Here is a 19,538-nt window from a genome sequence, read left to right on the forward strand (position 1 = left end):
GCATTGGCTCTTAACTTAAATAACTTCTCTCCCTCCCTGGTATTTATCCCTCTGAGGTATTTATAGAGAGCAATCCTATCTCCCCTCAGCCTTTGTTTGGTTAGGCTAACCAAGCCAAGCTCCTTAAGTCTCCTCTCGTAAGGTAGGTTCTCCATTCTTCTGACCATCCTAATAGCCCTTCTCTGCACCTGGTCCAGTTTGAATTCATCTTTTTAAACCATGGGAAGACTAGAATTGCACACAGAATTCCTGATGAGGTCTCATTAATGTCTTGTATAATGGTAATAACACTTGCCTATCTCAATTGAAAATACCTTGCCTGAGCTATCCCAAGATTGCATTAGCTTTTTTCATGGCCGCATCACATTGGTGGCTCACAGTCATCCAGTGATCAACCAACATAACCAGGTCTTTCTCCTCCTTTGCCATTTCCATCTGATACTTTCCCAGCTTATAGCAAAAATTCTTGTTGTTAGTCCGTAAGTGCACAATCTTGCACTTTGCACTATTAAATTTCATCCCATTTCTATTACTCCAGTTTTCAAGGTTATCCATATCTTTTTGCATGATATTACAGTCCTCCTCCATATTTGCAATACCTCCCAACTTTGTCTCATCTGCAATTGTATTAGCACATGCCTACATTTTGTATCAAGGTCATTAGTAAAAGTATTAAATGCAATTGGTCCCAAGACCGATCCTTGAGGAACTCCAGCCCGACAGTTCACCTTTCAGCATGACCTGTTATAGTCTCCCCTTTAACCAGTTCCTTTCCCACCTTTCGAATCTCATATTAAAGCCCCATCTTCTCCAATTTAACTAATAACTTCCCATGTGGAACTATATCAAATGCTTTACTGAAAGCCAGGTAGATTAGATCTACTGCATTTCCTTTGTCTAGAAAAATCAGTTATCTTCTCAAAGAAAGAGATTGGGTCAGTCTAGCATGATCTATCTTTAGTAAACCATGTTATATTTTATCCCACTTACCATTTACCTCTATGTCCTTAACTGCTTTTCTTCCAAAATTTGTTCTGAGACCATGCATACAATTGAGGTCAAACTAACTTGCCCATAGTTTAATGGATCACTTTTTTTCTTCTTTCTTAAATATAGGTACTATATTCACAATCCTCCAGTCACAGTGTTGACCCTTCCAAATTTATGGATTCATTAAAAATCCTTTCTATTGGGCTTGAAATGTCATGTGCCAGTTCCTTAATATTCTTGAAGGGAGATTATCTGGGCCCTCCAATTTGGGCTCATTAAAGCTGTCTGAGTTTGGCTTCCACCTCCTTCCATATTCTTGTTCCATTAGCCATCCTGCCACTGCCCCAAGCTCCTCATTACACTTATTAAAAACTGAGGCAAAATATTAGTGTAGGTGTTAGGCCCCACCGAGATTATTTTTAATCTCCACACCATCCTCCATGTTTAGCAGTCCCATTTCTTCCTTCCTTGTTTTTCTTTTATTTATATGGCTGAAAAACCTTTTACTATTGGTTTTAATTTCTTTTGCCATGTCCAACTCTGCTTGGCTTTTGACCGTTTTGACTTTTTCCCTATACTTTCTGACCTCCAAAAAGTAGCATTTCTTGCTGATCCATCCTTCCTCCATTCCTTGTAGGCTTTCTGCTTTCTCCTAATAACCTGTTTGAGATGCTTGTTCACACACTTTGTTCTGCAACCCTTCCCTATGAATTTTTTCCCCCTTGCTTGGGAGACAGGCTTCAGATAGTCCTGTTTCAAAGAAGACTTGACCAAAGTGAACTAATGAACTGTTCATATTCATCAACAGGGTCCATAAAGTTGCCATTACCATAGTTTGAAATTATTCATTTTTATTGTGACTGTACCATGAATTATGCATAATTTTACCATGACAAAATTGTATCCATAACCATGGCAGATCAGACAAGTACTCTATCACTAGTATTCAATATCCCATCTCTGGGATTGACCAGTATGCGAAGAATTTAGCTGGGTGTGCAATGCTGTGATATGGAGGGAAATGATCGTTTCTGACTCCCACGTGAGATCGGTTTACATCCTGCAGTGTGAACTCAAGTTACTTTTGTTTGCAAAGCTGCAAATGCGAATAGCTGTAATGATATTCAAGTCATGGATGGATTTTTTTTTCAGAAGAGGAGAGGAGGGGTATTAATAGGGGTATCTGAAGTGAGGGTTTTTACCCACAAAAGCTTATGCCCAAATAAATCAGTTAGTCTTTAAGGTGCCACCGGACTCCTCGGTATTAATAGGGTTATCCTCTTTGTCTTGTTTGCCATACATACACCCCACTTGGGGCAATGAATACTACAGAAAGATGGATCAGATGCTCCAAAACATCTGTGTTAAAAATAACAAGCGATTTTTAAGTGTGAGGATTTCCTGGTCCTGCTTGCAAGTGAGGGGGCTCTGAGGGAAGCCATGTGATATGGGTCATCTGAGTAGGTCTGCAGCCACCCACTCTAGGGTAAAGTGGGGTGAGCTGTGCCTCTCCCTTTTAGGGAGCAGCCTGCTTTGTCGCTCTCTGTTTTGAGGTTCTTGGGAGTTATTCTGAATTCTGAGAAATAAAGCATTGTAACACAGCAACCTTTCAACAAGAGTATTTATTTTTTTAATCTAACTTTTTTGTGTGCATGCCATGAATATAATACTTTTTGTCTCTAAAGTTTATAATTTCACAATTAATCAATAAATCCATAATATATTCCCAAGAGTAGGTTGTAATTTCCTTCATCAACTCCTGCATCTGTTTGGGTCAAATTTCCCATGATGCTCGCACCTCTCCATTTGCTGTCAGGTGTAAAACCTGCATTTGTATATACAAATCTGACAGGGCCCACCAGGTTTTACAGTGGGATACCCCCGTGGCCTTCAACTGAAATATAGTCAGACCAGAAATGAAAAGGGCCAAATTCACTTCTCTAGCTTTTACAACAGTGTATCTCCATTAGTTTCAGTGGAGATCATTATAATTTACATAAGTAGAATCAACATCAGAATCATGATCACAGCTATCGGACTTAGATTTCATGTAGGTGAATCAACAAACTTAAAATTAACAGACACTTCTGCAAACATGTCTCTGTGTTTGTGAGAAACCTACACTGGCCCAAACCCTCGATCTCAATACACATCAACCCTAAGCTCCCAAACTTTGGGGAAATTGGCATCTGGATTTGGACCAACATCCAGATTTTGCCCCAGGAGCCTAATCCATATTATGGGGCAAACCAAATCCCTGATGAAGAACAGCCGTAAGCTTCAGGAAAGTTTGGATCTGGCTCAATATCTGAACTCTGCAGCTGCAGCTCATATTTAATGGTAACTTTAGTCATAGCCCTGGTCTACACTAGGACTTTAGATCGAATTTAGCAGCGTTAAATCGATTTAAACCTGCACCCGTCCACACAATGAAGCCCTTTATTTCGACTTAAAGGGCTCTTAAAATCGATTTCCTTACTCCACCCCTGACAAGTGGATTAGCGCTTAAATCGACGTTGCCGGCTCGAATTTGGGGTACTGTGGACACAATTCGATGGTATTGGCCTCCGGGAGCTATCCCAGAGTGCTCCATTCTGACCGCTCTGGACAGCGCTCTCAACTCAGATGCACTGGCCAGGTAGACAGGAAAAGAACCGCGAACTTTTGAATCTCATTTCCTGTTTGGCCAGCGTGGCAAGCTGCAGGTGACCATGCAGAGCTCATCAGCAGAGGTGACCATGATGGAGTCCCAGAATCGCAAAAGAGCTCCAGCATGGACTGAACGGGAGGTACGGGATCTGATCGCTGTTTGGGGAGAGGAATCCGTGCTATCAGAACTCCGTTCCAGTTTTCGAAATGCCAAAACCTTTCTGAAAATCTCCCAGGGCATGAAGGACAGAGGCCATAACAGGGACCCGAAGCAGTGCCGCGTGAAACTGAAGGAGCTGAGGCAAGCCTACCAGAAAACCAGAGAGGCGAACGGCCGCTCTGGGTCAGAGCCCCAAACATGCCGCTTCTATGATGAGCTGCATGCCATTTTAGGGGGTTCAGCCACCACTACCCCAGCCGTGTTGTTTGACTCCTTCAATGGAGATGGAGGCAATACAGAAGTAGGTTTTGGGGACGAAGAAGATGATGAGGAGGAGGTTGTAGATAGCTCACAGCAAGCAAGCGGAGAAACCGGTTTTCCCGACAGCCAGGAACTGTTTCTCACCCTAGACCTGGAGCCAGTACCCCCCGAACCCACCCAAGGCTGCCTCCTGGACTCAGCAGGCGGAGAAGGGACCTCTGGTGAGTGTACCTTTTAAAATGCTATACATGGTTTAAAAGCAAGCATGTGAAAGGATTACTTTGCCCTGGCATTTGCGGTTCTGCCTTTGCAAAAGGTTTCTGGGGAGGGCAGCCTTATTTCGTCCTTCATGGTAGGACACTTTACCACTCCAGGCCAGCAACACGTACTGGGGAATCACTGTAGAACAAAGCATTGCAGTGTATGTTTGCTGGCATTCAACCAAAATCCGTTCACGCGGTGGGAGGAGGCAAAATGCGACCTTGTAACGAAAGCACATGTGCTATGTATGTAATGTTAACTTTCAAGGTTTACCCTGAAAGAGTGTAGCCACTGTTTTATAAAATGTGTCTTTTTAAATACCGCTGTCCCTTTTTTTTTCTCCACCAGCTGCATGTGTTTCAATGATCACAGGATCTTCTCCTTCCCAGAGGCTAGTGAAGCTTAGAAAGAAAAAAAAACGCACTCGCGATGAAATGTTCTCCGAGCTCATGCTGTCCTCCCACACTGACAGAGCACAGACGAATGCGTGGAGGCAAATAATGTCAGAGTGCAGGAAAGCACAAAATGACCGGGAGGAGAGGTGGCGGGCTGAAGAGAGTAAGTGGCGGGCTGAAGAGAGTAAGTGGCGGGCTGAAGACAGGGCTGAAGCTCAAAGGTGGCGGCAGCGTGATGAGAGGAGGCAGGATTCAATGCTGAGGCTGCTGCAGGACCAAACCAGTATGCTCCAGTGTATGGTTGAGCTGCAGCAAAGGCAGCTGGAGCACAGACTGCCACTGCAGCCCCTCTGTAACCAACCGCCCTCCTCCCCAAGTTCCATAGCCTCCTCACCCAGACGCCCAAGAACACGGTGGGGAGGCCTCCGGCCAACCAGCCACTCCCCCACAGAGGATTGCCCAAAAAAAAGAAGGCTGTCATTCAATAAATTTTAAAGTTGTAAACTTTTAAAGTGCTGTGCTTAAAGTGCTGTGTGGCATTTTCCTTCCCTCCTCCACCACCCCTCCTGGGATACCTTGGTAGTCATCCCCCTATTTGTGTGATGAATGAATAACGAATGCATGACTGTGAAGCAGCAATGACTTTATTGGCTCTGCAAGCAATGATTAAAGGGAGGAGGGGAGGGTGGTTAGCTTACAGGGAAGTAGAGTGAACCAAGGGGCGGGGGGGTTCATCAAGGAGAAACAAACAGAACTTTTACACCGTAGCCTGGCCAGTCATGAAACTGTTTTTCAAAGCTTCTCTGATGCGTACCGCGCCCTCCTGTGCTCTTCTAACCGCCCTGGTGTCTGGCTGCGCGTAACCAGCAGCCAGGCGATTTGCCTCAACCTCCCACCCCGCCATAAACGTCTCCCCCTTACTCTCACAGATATTGTGGAGCACACAGCAAGCAGTAATAACAGTGGGAATATTGGTTTCGCTGAGGTCTAAGCGAGTCAATAAACTGCGCCAGCGCGCCTTTAAACGTCCAAATGCACATTCTACCACCATTCTGCACTTGCTCAGCCTGTAGTTGAACAGCTCCTGACCACTGTCCAGGCTGCCTGTGTACGGCTTCATGAGCCATGGCATTAAGGGGTAGGCTGGGTCCCCAAGGATACATATAGGCATTTCAACATCCCCAACAGTTATTTTCTGGTCTGGGAATAAAGTCCCTTCCTGCAGCTTTTGAAACAGACCAGAGTTCCTGAAGATGCGAGCATCATGCACCTTTCCCGGCCATCCCACGTTGATGTTGGTGAAACGTCCCTTGTGATCCACCAGAGCTTGCAGCACTATTGAAAAGTACCCCTTGCGGTTTATGTACTCGGCGGCTTGGTGCTCCGGTGCCAAGATAGGGATATGGGTTCCGTCTATGGCCCCACCACAGTTAGGGAATCCCATTGCAGCAAAGCCATCCACTATGACCTGCACATTTCCCAGGGTCACTACCCTTGATATCAGCAGATCTTTGATTGCGTGGGCTACTTGCATCACAGCAGCCCCCACAGTAGATTTGCCCACTCCAAATTGATTCCCAACTGACCGGTAGCTGTCTGGCGTTGCAAGCTTCCACAGGGCTATCGCCACTCGCTTCTCAACTGTGAGGGCTGCTCTCATCTTGGTATTCATGCGCTTCAGGACAGGGGAAAGCAAGTCACAAAGTTCCATGAAAGTGCCCTTACGCATGCGAAAGTTTCGCAGCCACTGGGAATCGTCCCAGACCTGCAACACTATGCGGTCCCACCAGTCTGTGCTTGTTTCCCGAGCCCAGAATCGGCGTTCCACAGCATGAACCTGCCCCATTAGCACCATGATGCATGCATTGTCAGGGCCCATGCTTTCAGAGAAATCTGTGTCCATGTCCTGATCACTCACGGGACCGCGCTGACGTCGCCTCCTCGCCCGGTATCGCGTTGCCATGTTCTGGTGCTGCATATACTGCTGAATAATGCGTGTGGTGGTTAATGTGCTCCTAATTGCCAAAGTGAGCTGAGCGGGCTCCATGCTTGCCGTGGTATGGCGTCCGCACAGAAAAAAGGCGCGGAACGATTGTCTGCCGTTGCTCTGACGGAGGGAGGGGCGACTGACGACACGGCTTACAGGGTTGGCTTCAGGGAGCTAAAATCAACAAAGGGGGTGCCTGTACATCAAGGAGTATTTCAGGCAGGACTGCACGGAGGGTTCCAATAAGAAATGGTGCACCTAAGTTATCGTTGTTATTGGAACAAGGAGGTTAGCCTGGCCTCTGATTGATACATGGCTAGATTTACCTCGCTGCACCTTCTCTGTGAGTGACTGCAGTGTGACCTAGAGGAATGAGTCCCCTAGACAGGGGAGGAGGCAAATGAGTACAAAACAAATCTGGTCTATTTCTTGTTTTGACCCACTCCATCTATCTTTTACATCTTTGGCTGGCAGCAGACGGTGCAGAAGGACTGCATGCCATCCACATCTCATGGCTGCTTGGCAGAAGATGGTACAGTACGCCTGCTAGCCATCCCCATCTCTTGCCTGCCTGGCAGAAGATGGTGCAATACGACTGCTAGCAATCCTCATCTCTTGCCTGCCTGGCAGAAGATGGTACAGTACGACTGCTAGCAGTCCGTATCGCCTGCCTGCTCACCATAAGACGGTTCAATAGGACTGACTGCAGGACTAAAGAGAATGACCTGGTCAAGTCACTCCAAATTTAGTCCCTGCGCCCATGTCTGCCCAGGCGCTCCCAGCCGACGCGGCCAGGAGCACCTCGGACACGATGAGGACGACTACCAATCGTATTGCACCGTCTGCTGCCAGAAGGCAAGGGGTTGCTGCTACTGTGCAGCAAAGCCGTACCGCGTCTGCCAGCACCCAGGAGACATAGGGTGACGGTTACCTGAGCGGGCTCCATGCTTACTGTGGTATGGCGTCTGCACAGGTAACTCAGGAAAAAAGGCGCGAAATGATTGTCTGCCCTTGCTTTCACGGAGGGAGGGAGGGAACGGGGGCCTGACGACACGTACCCAGAACCACCCGCGACAATGTTTTAGCCCCATCAGAGCGCTCCATTGTGACTGCTCTGGACAGCACTCTCAGATGCCCGATTGTTTGCCATTGCTCTGACGCTGGGAGGGGCGCTTACAGGGTTGGCTTCAGGGAGCTAAAATCAACAAAGGGGGTGGCTTTACATCAAGGAGTATTTCAGGCAGGACTTCACAGAGGGTTCCAATAAGAAATGGTGCACCTAAGTTATTGTCCTTATTGGAGCAAGAAGGTTAGCCTGGCCTCTGATTGATACATGGCTAGATTTACCTCGCTGCACCTTGACTGCAGTGTGATCTAGAAGAATGAGTCCCCTAGACAGGGGAGGGGGGGGAAGCAAATGAGTACAAAACAAATCTGGTCTATTTCTTGTTTTGACCCACTCCATCTATCTTTTACATCTTTGGCTGGCAGCAGACGGACTGCATGCCATCCACATCTCATGACTGCTCGGCAGAAGATGGTACAGCACGACTGCTAGCAGTCCGTATCGCCTGCCCGCTCACCATAAGACGGTTCAATAGGACTGACTGCAGGACTAAAGAGAATGACCTGGTCAAGTCACTCCAAATTTAGTCCCTGTGCCCATGTCTGCCCAGGCGCTCCTGATCGACCTCACAGAGGCGACCAGGAGCACCTCAGACATGACGATGACGGCTACCAGTCGTACTGTACCGTCTGCTGCCACAAGGCAAGGGGTTGCTGCTACTGTGTAGCAATGCCGTACCGCGTCTGCCAGCACCCAGGAGACATAGGGTGACGGTTACCTGAGCGGGCTCCATGCTTGCCATGGTATGGCGTCTGCACAGGTAACTCAGGAAAAAAGGCGCGAAATGATTGTCTGCCCTTGCTTTCACGGGGGGAGGGAGGGAACGGGAGGCTGACGATATGTACCCAGAACCACCCGCGACAATGTTTTAGCCCCATCAGGCATTGGGATCTCAACCCAGAATTCCAATGGGCAGCGGAGACTGCGGGAACTGTGGGATAGCTACCCACAGTGCAACGCTCCGGAAGTCGACGCTTGCCTCGGTACTGTGGAAGCGCTCCGCCGAGTTAATGCACTTAATGCACTTAGAGCATTTACTGTGGGGACACACACACTCGAATTTATAAAACCGATTTCTAAAAAACCGACTTCTATAAATTCGACCTTATTCTGTAGTGTAGACATACCCCTAGCCCTGGTCTACACTAGGACTTTAGATCGAATTTAGCAGCGTTAAATCGATTTAAACCTGCACCCGTCCACACAATGAAGCCCTTTATTTCGACTTAAAGGGCTCTTAAAATCGATTTCCTTACTCCACCCCTGACAAGTGGATTAGCGCTTAAATCGACGTTGCCGGCTCGAATTTGGGGTACTGTGGACACAATTCGATGGTATTGGCCTCCGGGAGCTATCCCAGAGTGCTCCATTCTGACCGCTCTGGACAGCGCTCTCAACTCAGATGCACTGGCCAGGTAGACAGGAAAAGAACCGCGAACTTTTGAATCTCATTTCCTGTTTGGCCAGCGTGGCAAGCTGCAGGTGACCATGCAGAGCTCATCAGCAGAGGTGACCATGATGGAGTCCCAGAATCGCAAAAGAGCTCCAGCATGGACTGAACGGGAGGTACGGGATCTGATCGCTGTTTGGGGAGAGGAATCCGTGCTATCAGAACTCCGTTCCAGTTTTCGAAATGCCAAAACCTTTCTGAAAATCTCCCAGGGCATGAAGGACAGAGGCCATAACAGGGACCCGAAGCAGTGCCGCGTGAAACTGAAGGAGCTGAGGCAAGCCTACCAGAAAACCAGAGAGGCGAACGGCCGCTCTGGGTCAGAGCCCCAAACATGCCGCTTCTATGATGAGCTGCATGCCATTTTAGGGGGTTCAGCCACCACTACCCCAGCCGTGTTGTTTGACTCCTTCAATGGAGATGGAGGCAATACAGAAGTAGGTTTTGGGGACGAAGAAGATGATGAGGAGGAGGTTGTAGATAGCTCACAGCAAGCAAGCGGAGAAACCGGTTTTCCCGACAGCCAGGAACTGTTTCTCACCCTAGACCTGGAGCCAGTACCCCCCGAACCCACCCAAGGCTGCCTCCTGGACTCAGCAGGCGGAGAAGGGACCTCTGGTGAGTGTACCTTTTAAAATGCTATACATGGTTTAAAAGCAAGCATGTGAAAGGATTACTTTGCCCTGGCATTTGCGGTTCTGCCTTTGCAAAAGGTTTCTGGGGAGGGCAGCCTTATTTCGTCCTTCATGGTAGGACACTTTACCACTCCAGGCCAGCAACACGTACTGGGGAATCACTGTAGAACAAAGCATTGCAGTGTATGTTTGCTGGCATTCAACCAAAATCCGTTCACGCGGTGGGAGGAGGCAAAATGCGACCTTGTAACGAAAGCACATGTGCTATGTATGTAATGTTAACTTTCAAGGTTTACCCTGAAAGAGTGTAGCCACTGTTTTATAAAATGTGTCTTTTTAAATACCGCTGTCCCTTTTTTTTTCTCCACCAGCTGCATGTGTTTCAATGATCACAGGATCTTCTCCTTCCCAGAGGCTAGTGAAGCTTAGAAAGAAAAAAAAACGCACTCGCGATGAAATGTTCTCCGAGCTCATGCTGTCCTCCCACACTGACAGAGCACAGACGAATGCGTGGAGGCAAATAATGTCAGAGTGCAGGAAAGCACAAAATGACCGGGAGGAGAGGTGGAGGGCTGAAGAGAGTAAGTGGCGGGCTGAAGAGAGTAAGTGGCGGGCTGAAGACAGGGCTGAAGCTCAAAGGTGGCGGCAGCGTGATGAGAGGAGGCAGGATTCAATGCTGAGGCTGCTGCAGGACCAAACCAGTATGCTCCAGTGTATGGTTGAGCTGCAGCAAAGGCAGCTGGAGCACAGACTGCCACTGCAGCCCCTCTGTAACCAACCGCCCTCCTCCCCAAGTTCCATAGCCTCCACACCCAGACGCCCAAGAACACGGTGGGGAGGCCTCCGGCCAACCAGCCACTCCCCCACAGAGGATTGCCCAAAAAAAAGAAGGCTGTCATTCAATAAATTTTAAAGTTGTAAACTTTTAAAGTGCTGTGCTTAAAGGCATTTTCCTTCCCTCCTCCACCACCCCTCCTGGGATACCTTGGTAGTCATCCCCCTATTTGTGTGATGAATGAATAACGAATGCATGACTGTGAAGCAGCAATGACTTTATTGGCTCTGCAAGCAATGATTAAAGGGAGGAGGGGAGGGTGGTTAGCTTACAGGGAAGTAGAGTGAACCAAGGGGCGGGGGGGTTCATCAAGGAGAAACAAACAGAACTTTTACACCGTAGCCTGGCCAGTCATGAAACTGTTTTTCAAAGCTTCTCTGATGCGTACCGCGCCCTCCTGTGCTCTTCTAACCGCCCTGGTGTCTGGCTGCGCGTAACCAGCAGCCAGGCGATTTGCCTCAACCTCCCACCCCGCCATAAACGTCTCCCCCTTACTCTCACAGATATTGTGGAGCACACAGCAAGCAGTAATAACAGTGGGAATATTGGTTTCGCTGAGGTCTAAGCGAGTCAATAAACTGCGCCAGCGCGCCTTTAAACGTCCAAATGCACATTCTACCACCATTCTGCACTTGCTCAGCCTGTAGTTGAACAGCTCCTGACCACTGTCCAGGCTGCCTGTGTACGGCTTCATGAGCCATGGCATTAAGGGGTAGGCTGGGTCCCCAAGGATACATATAGGCATTTCAACATCCCCAACAGTTATTTTCTGGTCTGGGAATAAAGTCCCTTCCTGCAGCTTTTGAAACAGACCAGAGTTCCTGAAGATGCGAGCATCATGCACCTTTCCCGGCCATCCCACGTTGATGTTGGTGAAACGTCCCTTGTGATCCACCAGAGCTTGCAGCACTATTGAAAAGTACCCCTTGCGGTTTATGTACTCGGCGGCTTGGTGCTCCGGTGCCAAGATAGGGATATGGGTTCCGTCTATGGCCCCACCACAGTTAGGGAATCCCATTGCCGCAAAGCCATCCACTATGACCTGCACATTTCCCAGGGTCACTACCCTTGATATCAGCAGATCTTTGATTGCGTGGGCTACTTGCATCACAGCAGCCCCCACAGTAGATTTGCCCACTCCAAATTGATTCCCAACTGACCGGTAGCTGTCTGGCGTTGCAAGCTTCCACAGGGCTATCGCCACTCGCTTCTCAACTGTGAGGGCTGCTCTCATCTTGGTATTCATGCGCTTCAGGACAGGGGAAAGCAAGTCACAAAGTTCCATGAAAGTGCCCTTACGCATGCGAAAGTTTCGTAGCCACTGGGAATCGTCCCAGACCTGCAACACTATGCGGTCCCACCAGTCTGTGCTTGTTTCCCGAGCCCAGAATCGGCGTTCCACAGCATGAACCTGCCCCATTAGCACCATGATGCATGCATTGTCAGGGCCCATGCTTTCAGAGAAATCTGTGTCCATGTCCTGATCACTCACAGGACCGCGCTGACGTCGCCTCCTCGCCCGGTATCGCGTTGCCATGTTCTGGTGCTGCATATACTGCTGAATAATGCGTGTGGTGGTTAATGTGCTCCTAATTGCCAAAGTGAGCTGAGCGGGCTCCATGCTTGCCGTGGTATGGCGTCCGCACAGAAAAAAGGCGCGGAACGATTGTCTGCCGTTGCTCTGACGGAGGGAGGGGCGACTGACGACACGGCTTACAGGGTTGGCTTCAGGGAGCTAAAATCAACAAAGGGGGTGCCTGTACATCAAGGAGTATTTCAGGCAGGACTGCACGGAGGGTTCCAATAAGAAATGGTGCACCTAAGTTATCGTTGTTATTGGAACAAGGAGGTTAGCCTGGCCTCTGATTGATACATGGCTAGATTTACCTCGCTGCACCTTCTCTGTGAGTGACTGCAGTGTGACCTAGAGGAATGAGTCCCCTAGACAGGGGAGGAGGCAAATGAGTACAAAACAAATCTGGTCTATTTCTTGTTTTGACCCACTCCATCTATCTTTTACATCTTTGGCTGGCAGCAGACGGTGCAGAAGGACTGCATGCCATCCACATCTCATGGCTGCTTGGCAGAAGATGGTACAGTACGCCTGCTAGCCATCCCCATCTCTTGCCTGCCTGGCAGAAGATGGTGCAATACGACTGCTAGCAATCCTCATCTCTTGCCTGCCTGGCAGAAGATGGTACAGTACGACTGCTAGCAGTCCGTATCGCCTGCCTGCTCACCATAAGACGGTTCAATAGGACTGACTGCAGGACTAAAGAGAATGACCTGGTCAAGTCACTCCAAATTTAGTCCCTGCGCCCATGTCTGCCCAGGCGCTCCCAGCCGACGCGGCCAGGAGCACCTCGGACACGATGAGGACGACTACCAATCGTATTGCACCGTCTGCTGCCAGAAGGCAAGGGGTTGCTGCTACTGTGCAGCAAAGCCGTACCGCGTCTGCCAGCACCCAGGAGACATAGGGTGACGGTTACCTGAGCGGGCTCCATGCTTGCTGTGGTATGGCGTCTGCACAGGTAACTCAGGAAAAAAGGCGTGAAATGATTGTCTGCCCTTGCTTTCACGGGGGGAGGGAGGGAACGGGAGGCTGACGATATGTACCCAGAACCACCCGCGACAATGTTTTAGCCCCATCAGGCATTGGGATCTCAACCCAGAATTCCAATGGGCAGCGGAGACTGCGGGAACTGTGGGATAGCTACCCACAGTGCAACGCTCCGGAAGTCGACGCTTGCCTCGGTACTGTGGAAGCGCTCCGCCGAGTTAATGCACTTAATGCACTTAGAGCATTTACTGTGGGGACACACACACTCGAATTTATAAAACCGATTTCTAAAAAACCGACTTCTATAAATTCGACCTTATTCCGTAGTGTAGACATACCCATACATTTCCTTTTTAACCCGTGCTCCCTATATTGTTAGTATTTATAAGGAGATAAAGCTCTATAGGGAAGTATGAATAGCATCAAGACTTCAGCACTTTTGAAAACCCCACCCCATAGTGCAGATGGGAAAACTGAGTCCAGGAATGCTATTTGCCTAAGTCTGTAGAGAAAGTCAGAGGCAGATCTGAGTTTACAGTGTAGGAGTTTTTGGCTTCCAGTCTATTGCTCAGGTGATGGGAGTGAAATTCACCCCTGTGCACACAGCCCACACAAGACTGATACCACTTAAGAGCTAACAATAGTGCTGAAGCAGGACTTAAGTAGTGCCTAGACCCTGGGCCACTCCCTGCCCTGGTGAATTTCACTCTTAGAGAAGTGTGATTGGTACAATCATTAATGTTAGCAACGTTCCTCCTTTCAAATATCCATCTGTGAAGTAGTGATGTAGTCACAGATTTGTTCTAGGGATGAAGTTCCCTGTTCTCATCACCTCGTGCTGCCTTTCGTGAATTTTCATCGCAACCTCTTGAAAAAATGTTCATTGAGAAAAAATTTTTTACATTTTCTTAGCAAATCATCGCTTTAAGTGGTGAAATGTCACTTTCCTGCCTCAGAAAATGGCCTTTTGGTTTTTTGCAAAAAGTGAAGAGTGAAAAAGAACTCACTTTTTCTGTCAACCCTACCAAAACATTTACTTTCCCCACCAGTCACCAACGATTGACTTTTGGCCCTACTCTCGAAGTCGTGCTGTGCTCTAGTAACCTGCACCAGGACAGCGTGGCTTTATGTCCCTCCAGTGGCTGGTCCGCACAGAACGTTTCTGAGTTTGCTACTGCTTACAGCTAAAGGACTTGGGGAAGATTTTGGTCAACGGGAGACAGGCCCTTAGGAGCTTTTGACAACCCCAGTAGGTGCCTATTTGTATCTTTAGGCATCTAACTACCTTTAAAAAGCTGGCCCCAAATCCTTTCACCTAAGTGGTACAGACTCATGCTTACAGATTGGGGTGTCCAGGTTCAATCCCCGTTAACAACCCCTCAACGGGATCATTCCACTGTCCTAGTAATGCGGCAGGCCTTTTGAAATCACATTCCCAGTACACTGTGCACCACCCACCAGAGCATAAAATGCAGCTGCAAACGCTCATGACAACTCCAGATGAAATCATCAGCGCCGTCAGGCAGGCTTTACCTTAGCCCACACAAATAAAAATCTTTAAGGAGTGTGAGGGAGGCACAAAAAGGGAAGGAGAAACCCATTGCAGTGGATTCTCTTACCCTGGACAGTGAGTTCTGCGATGGTCCTGCTCCCCTCCTTCATTTCACAGATGTAGACGGCGTCATCATCCGTGGTGACGTTCTGGACGGTGAGCCGGCGGTATGTCCCCTCTTCTTCAATGTTGTACTTCTTGCTCTGCTGGAGTTTGGTCTCCTCTTTGAACCAGGCAGTTTCAGTGCTAGGGACAGGCACCTCACACTGGAAGGTGGCGGATTCTTTCTCCTGAACTTCAACATCCTCCAGTTTTGTCTTGAACGGTATTATGGGCTCTTAGAAATGAGACAAAGGAACAAGAACTTGTGACATCGTTGGGGCACCTAATGTGCAAGTAAGTAAATAGAAATGTGTATGCATTATTAGTTATTATTGTTGTTATTGTTATTTGCACTGTAATGGTGTCTAGAGGCCCTAATCATGGATTATGCCCCGTTACCCTGGGCGCTGTACAAACATGCAGTAAAAGACAGTCCTGGCCTTGCAGAACTTACATTCCCTGTTAGTGACAGGACACAACAGGTGAATAAAAAACACTAAGCAAGTGGAGATCTGGGGGAGATAGGACACGGTAACAGTAATAGGGGAATGTGAGCTGAGCCCACATGTGAGCATTCCAGCAGAGGGTGAGCCTATGGGAGGGAGTTGAATGGGGGTCAGAGTAGTGGCTTCGTAGATTATTTTCAGGGAGTTTGTTCCACACACAAGGGTCAGTGGAGGAGAAAGCACCAAAGCGCTTGGAAGGAGACATGGACCAATGGGGGACACAGACTGGCACCACCGGTGGAGCAAATACCGCAGTCAACTCCACGCTAATCGATCTGACAGGTAGGGCAGGACTAAATTATTAGTGGTCTTTACGATAAGGCCAGTGAGCATGTGACTTGTGTGGCAGCCACGGGTGGGACTCCGAGCAGATGACATAGTCAGAACAATGGGCCGGGATGATCTTATGCAGCAACGCAGATCTGGAAATGCTTGCTCTGTGTGCTTTGGAAACTTGGCCTAATAAATACAAATCTGTCTGGGCAGCTGAAGCCAGACAAGATGACACAAACAGGTTTTGTAAGAGTCCACGCCATGTTGGGTCATGGCCTCCCAAGGAGGGCATAACAACTGTTCCTGCACATCTTTTGTATGAGGCACTCAGAGCACTTTATAAAGGGAGGGAGGGGTGAGTATTATTATCCACATATTATAGATGTGGAAACAGAGAATGTGGTGGAACAGGGAATGGCACACAGGTCTCCCATGCCGTAGGCTAGTGCTCTAACCACCGGACCATCGTTCTTCAGTGTCAAGACCAGAACTAGGAATAGGACTAGAACCCATGTCACTTAACTCCTCCATCACTGCCTTGGCCATTGGGCCACATTGTTCCTATTTAGGTAGAAAACAGGTTAGAACAGAAGTGCTGAAGCTGATACAGTGCCTTAAGGGGATACATTTTATAAACAAAACAAAGGGATTTATTCATACAGTTTCCACTGCATATTAACAGCAGCTATGTGGCTGAATCACCAGACAATGCTTTGAAAGTGCATCCCTAACATTTCCTAATATTCTGGTACACAATTGGGGAGAGATAAATTGACACCCGGTGAAGGCTGTAGGAACAGGTTCTGATAAGAGTAACTGTAAGAAACTCGGTGGCCTTGTAACATTGCTCGAATGGCTAGTGCATGCACATCACCACTTTCTCTCTACTGGGTCGAACAGCAGTGCCCAGCAAGGGACCATTTAACGCTCTTGGGGCTGGAGGCCCACAAAGATTAGGCCCTAAACCATCCTGGATTTGTGCTTTGGCGGAGGGGAGCCTCCATCCTGTAAACTTCAGAGGCATGTGGAATGTACTTTTGGAAACGAGGTTATTCTACCCAAATGCCTTGCTTCTCAGCAAAGAAGGCATAAAACAGCATCCCCTTTGGGGAGGAAAGGCTAATGTACACACCTGCCTGCTGTGGCGGGGAAAGAAGGTGAAAGCCTGTCTCAGCATGCAACACTGCCTCCTGCCTGCTGCACAGTGCACCTTCTAAGAGCAGCTCTACCAGTAACCCCCCAGTCACTGTCAGGGAGTGGAGGGGTGTGTGGAAGCTTCCTGTGAATGGGGGAGGGAAAGAGGGATAGGAGGGGGAGTGAAGGGAGGTACTGAGACTCAGCAGGGGGAGGGCAGTCAGCTCCAGGCTACAAAGAAGGGTCCCAGGGGTTCCTACCTGCTCCCGGGGCTGTTCCAGCCACTCTGGGTCCCACTCTCTGCCTCCACCCTGCCTAGGTGTGCATGGGTTTACACAGTACAGAGCCCCCCCCGCAAAGGGCCTCATAGAGAGACCAGTCTAAGTTTACCTAAGTGAGTCAAACCTTCTCTGACCCATTCAGCATGTAAGTTACATTCCTCCCACTAACTGACATGAACCTTGCACCCCACGTCCTGTCACCTCTGAATCTGTCCCTCTGGAAGTGTGAGCTGATGTAACTCATACGCTGGGAGGCAAGGACAGAGGGGCAGAGCAGGGAAGCAAAAACCAGAGAGTATAAGACTCCATGAATCAAATTCAGTGATGATATAAATGTATAAATTAGAATTTGTGTATACAGAGACACCTGCTTCAGGAAAAATTCATCCGAATTAACTTTTAAAGAGGATTAAAGTGCATTAAATCCCTGTCTCGACACTCTTATTCAGAATTAAAGTGGCCTTAATTCAATTAAGAATAAGAATCTAAATGAAATTAAGGCCACTTTATTTCTGAATAAGAGCATCCACACAAGGGCTTTATGCAGTTGAACTAATTTACTTTACAGTAATACCTTTAGTTAATTTGCATACGTTTTCCTGCTTGTCCCCATGTACTGCGGGGTGTTAATGTAAGGGAATGCAATTTACATGCTGAAGGCATCATAAGAAAGTGTAAGATACACCAATTCCTATTCACTTCTCTATGTGAAGCAGTGAGTCAAATTCTACATCTTAGAACCATAGAATATCAGGGTTGGAAGGGACCTCACGAGGTCAACTAGTCCAACCCCCTGCTCAAAGCAGGACCAATCCCCAATTTTTGCCCCAGATCCCTAAATGGCCCCCTCAAGGATTGAACTCACAACCCTGGGTTTAGCAGGCCAATGCTCAAACCACTGAGCTATCCCTCCCCTCTTTATCAGTTCCTTTTTCTTTACAATTGCAGAATAGTATCTAAAACAAAATAAGTGCAACTCCATTTGTGGCCCATCAGGCTCATATATATCCTCCAAAAATAGCATAGCATTGTATAGAATCATAGAAGATTAGGGGTGGAAGAGACCTCAGGAGGTATCTAGTCCAATCCCCTGCACAAAGCAGGACCAACCGCAACTAAATCATCCCAGCCAGGGCTTTATCAAGCCGGGCCTCAAAAACTTCTAAGGAAGGAGATTCCACCACCTCCCTAGGTAACCCATTCCAGTGCTTCACCACCCTCCTAGTGAAATAGTTTTTCCTAATATCCAACCTAGACCTCCCCCATTGCAGCTTGAGACCATTGCTCCTTGTTCTGTCATCTGCCACCACTGAGAACAGCCGAGCTCCATCCTCTTTGGAACCTCCCTTCAGGTAGTTGAAGGCTGCTATCAAATCCCCGCCTCACTCTTGTTTTCTGCAGACTAAATAAGCCCAGTTCCCTCAGCCTCTCCTGATAAGTCATGTGCCCCAGCCCCCTAATCATTTTTGTTGCCCTCTGCTGGACTCTCTCCAATTTGTCCACATCCTTTTTATAATGGGAGGCCCAAAACTGGACGCAATACTCCAGTTGTGGCCTCACCAGTGTCGAACAGAGGGGAATAATCACTTCCCTCGATCTGCTGGCAATGTTTCTACTAATGCAGCCCAATATGCCTTTAGCCTTCTTGGCAACAAGGGCACACTGTTGACTCAAATCCAACTTCTTGTCCACTATAATCCCCAGGTCCTTTTCTGTAGAACTGCTGCTTAGCCAGTCGGTCCCCAGCCTGTAGCAGAGCATGGGATTCTTCCTTCCTAAGTGCAAGACTCTGCACTTGTCCTTGTTGAACCTCATCAGATTTCTTTTAGCCCAATCCTCCAATTTGTCTAGGTCACTCTAGACCCTATCCCTACCCTCCAGCGTATCTACCTCCCCCCAGCTTAGTGTCTTCCGCAAACTTGCTGAGGGTGCAATCCATCCCATCATGCAGACCATTAATGAAGATGTTGAACAAAAGCGGCCCCAGGACCGACCACTGGGGCACTCCGCTTGATACTGGCTGCCAACTAGACATCAAGCCATTGATCACTACCCGTTGAGCCAGATGATCTAGTCAGCTTTCTATCCACCTTATGATCCATTCATCCAATCCATACTTTTTAACTTGCTGGCAAGAATACCGTGCAAGACCGTATTAAAAGCTTTGCTAAAGGCAAGATATATCACGTCCATCGCTTTCCCAATATCCACAGAGCCAACTATCTCATCATAGAAGGTAATCAGGTTGGTCAGACAGCTATGTAATGATATGTGCTTGTATTTATGTTATCCAGCCGCTAGGTATCTGTGTGTGCCATATAGAGTTCCAGACAAAATGTGATCTTTGGTAAATAAGGGACAAACCTGGAACTCAAGCA

General features: G+C 48.2%; 1 protein-coding gene across 6 annotated transcripts in view; it reads right to left on the reverse strand.

Annotated features, from left to right (window-relative positions):
- OBSCN (obscurin, cytoskeletal calmodulin and titin-interacting RhoGEF) overlaps positions 1-19,538 on the reverse strand; it is a 315,598-nt gene that overhangs the window by 270,751 nt on the left and 25,309 nt on the right. For all 6 annotated transcript variants that reach the window (XM_075126052.1, XM_075126054.1, XM_075126053.1 and 3 more), the window contains exon 3: positions 14,932-15,201. In XM_075126052.1, coding sequence (XP_074982153.1) covers positions 14,932-15,201 — 270 coding nt within the window. The remainder of the gene's footprint in view (positions 1-14,931; positions 15,202-19,538) is intronic.

The sequence above is a fragment of the Caretta caretta genome, chromosome 2 (assembly GCF_965140235.1).
Source record: "Caretta caretta isolate rCarCar2 chromosome 2, rCarCar1.hap1, whole genome shotgun sequence".
NCBI lineage: Eukaryota > Metazoa > Chordata > Testudines > Cheloniidae > Caretta > Caretta caretta.